This window comes from Myotis brandtii, unplaced genomic scaffold, assembly GCF_000412655.1.
Source record: "Myotis brandtii unplaced genomic scaffold, ASM41265v1 scaffold124, whole genome shotgun sequence".
NCBI lineage: Eukaryota > Metazoa > Chordata > Mammalia > Chiroptera > Vespertilionidae > Myotis > Myotis brandtii.
Window position 1 is genome coordinate 825,369 of NW_005354334.1, and position 3,927 is coordinate 829,295.

Here is a 3,927-nt window from a genome sequence, read left to right on the forward strand (position 1 = left end):
GCTCCTGCATTGAGCATGTGCCCCCTGGTGGTCAGTGTGCATCATAGTGACGGTCATTCCACCAGTTGTTCCGCTGTTTGGTCGATTTGCAAAATAGGCTTTTATTATATAGGATGAAAAATAAAAATGGCTTCTGACATCATCCTGATCTCTGCCTTGTCTTCCCATTGCACTCTCACTGTGTACATGGCTATGTCCAAGTTTCCTCTTTTTATAAGGACACCAGTTGAACTAGATTGGGGCCCTCCCCATTTTAATGCACCTTCATATTAACTAAAATCTAAAACAGCGAGTCGGCCTGGTGGTCAAATCCCTCTAGTTTTAACTACAACAATCAAGGCTTAACTAGAACAAGACTGCGCACAAAGACCACTAGGGGGTGCACCAAGAAAGCATAAAAAATGCGGAGACAAAAAAACATGACAGAAATGGAGGATATAGAGCTAAAAAACGCAATTTTGAGGGCTTGCAATAAACTTCTGGAGAGCCTCACGAAAACTAATGAGACCCTCGGGTACGGTCTTTTTTTTTTTTTTTAGTTTTTTTCATTTAAAACGGGCCGGATCTGGCCCACGGGCCGTAGTTTGCCCACGGCTGCCCTAACCTCTCCACCCAGAGCTCTAGTGTGCCTGGTCCCACCCCCACCCTAGTTCCTGCAAGTCGCCTCGGGCTGGTTCCGCCTCCTTCAGGCACCTCCCCACTTCCACCCGACTCCGGAGCAATGCGACGGCTTCTCCCCATCATGGCACTGGAGGAGAGTGTGGAAGCCTCCTGCCTGGTGCGGAGTTTCGAGTGCTGCTTCCTGGAGGCGCATGTGCTGTGCTCCTTCCCCTGGCAGGTGGGCAGTGGGCATGCTGAGTGCGAGCAGTGGGTGGCGAAGGACTGGTGAGGGGGACACTATGGGCTCTCACCCCCGCCCTTCCTGCCACGGGATGGTCCTGCCTCCTCTGGGCACCTCCCTGCTTCCGCCCCATCTCTGGAGCAATGTGGTGGCTCCGCCCCACTGCGCACGCAGCCTCCTGCTGAAGTCATTATGGCATGAGAGTGTCATGACCATTAGCATATTAGCTCTTTATTATATAGGATAGGTATGAGCTATTCCTAGATGAAGGAAACAACACAAACAAAATCTTTACAAAGCAAAACAAGGCATGGTTTGGGAATTGACAAGTGTAATTTCATTAGATGATATAGTAGACAAACAGAATAATGGGAGGGATGAAGAATAGAGAAGATAGGGCTAGAATGGAAAGTCTGGGACCACAATATTTAAGTTGAAGTCTTTGCGTTTACATAATAGTCAATGGTAAGCTATGAAATGTTGGTGATCTTGGGAATAATATGAGCAGAGCTGTGCTCTAGGAGATTCTTAAACCACTCTTAAATTCTTACATATATACTAGAGGTGTGGTGCATAAAATTCATGCACAGGTAGGGTTCCTGGGCCTACCCTAGCCGGCAATCAGGGCCGATCTGCAGGGCAATTGGGGCCCCCGCTGGCACCTGACTTGGCTGGCCTGGGGCCTGCAGGCTTGGGGCAGCTCCTGCATTGAGCATGTGCCCCCTGGTGGTCAGTGTGCATCATAGTGACGGTCATTCCACCAGTTGTTCTGCTGTTTGGTCGATTTGCAAATTAGGCTTTTATTATATAGGATGAAAAATAAAAATGGCTTCTGACATCATCCTGATCTCTGCCTTGTCTTCCCATTGCACTCTCACTGTGTACATGGCTATGTCCAAGTTTCCTCTTTTTATAAGGACACCGGTTGTACTAGATTGGGGCCCTCCATATTTTAATGCACCTTCATATTAACTAAAATCTAAAATGGCCCTATTTCCAAATAATGTCACATTTTGTGGAATGATAGGATAGGGCTTCAACATATGAATTTTTGAGATAAATAACAATGTATAACAGGAATTAAGATCATTTGTTCAAATGATATGCACACTCAATCATTCAAGACAAACACAGGCAGGAAAGAAAACCAATCAAATTAGAGAGAGGAACTCTACATATTAAAGTTCTATAGATCCATTTCATTTCAATAATTCACTTATCCATGCATTTAAGAAAACTTATTGACTAATACCAATGATGTATAGATACAATCGGGGATAAAGGAGCTCACATGCCATTAGGGACAACCTGTCACACGTTTTATAACCTGCACAGACTAACGATTTTTAAAATGCTTGTTCAACACTTATTTAGTGGCAGGGAAAACAAACTGATATCCTATAAATAAAATCACATACTTTTTTCAAAATTATGTATTAAACCTGAATTAATGTTTACTTCTTTCCCCATTTTAAAACAAAATCTATTTAAATGTACATTGGTTTCTGAACATTTGAATCATGTTTATTTTGATAGCTGGTTTCTTTAAAGTTATATCATAATTGACAAATTTCAAGGTGCTCAAAAGTATATTGTGCTTCCTTGGAGCAGCTACATTTCAGAGACAGGGACAGATTTGTGTGAACCAATGCATTCCATCTTTTTTATTGAATGTACTGGGGTGACATTGGTTAATAAAATTATATAGGTTTCAAGTATAACCTATAGTACATCATCTGTATATTGTATTGTGTGTTCACCACACCGAGTCAAGTCTGGTTCCATCACTATTTATTCCCCTTTACTCTCTTCTAAATCCCCTATGCCCCTTTCTCTTTAGTAATCACCATGCTGTTTTATATCTATGAGGGGTTTTTCTTAATCCCTTCACCTTTTTCACCCATCTTCCTCCAACACCCTCCTCTGATATTTCAGTCTGTTCCATGTACCCATCCCTGCCTCTGATTTTATTTCTTTCATCAGTTTATTTTGTTCACTAGAGTCCACATATAAGTAAAATCATGTGGTATTTGTCTTTTTCTAACTGACTTATTTCACTTAGCATAATGTACTCCAGGTCAACCTATACTGTCACAAAAGGTAGGAGGACTACATTAAACTAAAAAATTTTTGCACAGGAAGGAAACCATCAACAAAATGAAAAAACCCCACTGAACAGGAAAACATGTATACCAGTACATTTGATAAGGACTTAATTTCCAAAATTTATAAAGGGTCCTGGATTGCGAGAGGGGGAAGGCCGGGCTGAGGGACCCCCCTCCCTCCTGTGCATGAATTTCATGCACCAGGCCACTAGACTATATATATAAAAGCCAAGCAACGAGAACGACCAGAATGACTGGAACAAGTGGTTGCTATGACACACACTGTGGACGGCCAATAGGCCTGATGGGGGCGGGGCAGCCGGCCAACATCCCGCGGCCCCTCCCCCTGGCTACCCAGCCCCAGATCGGTCCCCCTACTCCAATCGGGGCCAGGGCCGGCAGCCAACCTCCCTCATCCCCTGCCCCCGGCTGGCTGGCCCCAATCGGCCACAATCAGGATGGGCCGGCCAGACCCCACCCATGCACAAATTCATGCACCGAGCCTCGAGTTCCCTAATAAGGGACAAGTTAGACAAATTGATAGACTCAAACAATTGACTACTGTGAGGCAATTAATATACACATATAAATATACACATTTACATGTGTGTATCTCCCAGAGGATAGGCTTCCTGCTACAAAGCATGTGGCCATTTTCCCAGGTCACTTAACTTGTAAAGGTGAGGCCAGAGCTCAATCTGGAGCATAGGACCTGAGACAGAGAGGGAAAATGCCTAATGCTGTGGAAAGGTTATTGTGTCATAATGAAGGGGAAAGGTCAGTACTGAGTTTCGGCTTTCTACTGTGGAGGAAAGATGGCGAGACAGGGAGTTGGGGGCCTGAAGAAGAGGATGCCCGAGAGAGGATGCACAGAAGTTGTGATAGCCAGCGAGAAGCAGGGTTGTCAGTAGCATAGCAGAGTGAAGATGTGAAACAGCCAGAAAGGGACACCCTGTGGTGGGGGTGGCTGGTGGTGGGGCA

The 3,927-nt window shown here is 44.6% G+C and overlaps 1 protein-coding gene across 1 annotated transcript in view; it reads left to right on the top strand.

Annotated features, from left to right (window-relative positions):
* Nucleotides 1-721: 721 nt before the first annotated feature.
* Nucleotides 722-3,927, top strand: part of PTCHD3 (patched domain containing 3) — a 32,307-nt gene continuing 29,101 nt past the window's right edge. Inside the window, exon 1 of the mRNA XM_005859274.2 lies at nt 722-885. Coding sequence (XP_005859336.1) covers nt 722-885 — 164 coding nt within the window. The remainder of the gene's footprint in view (nt 886-3,927) is intronic.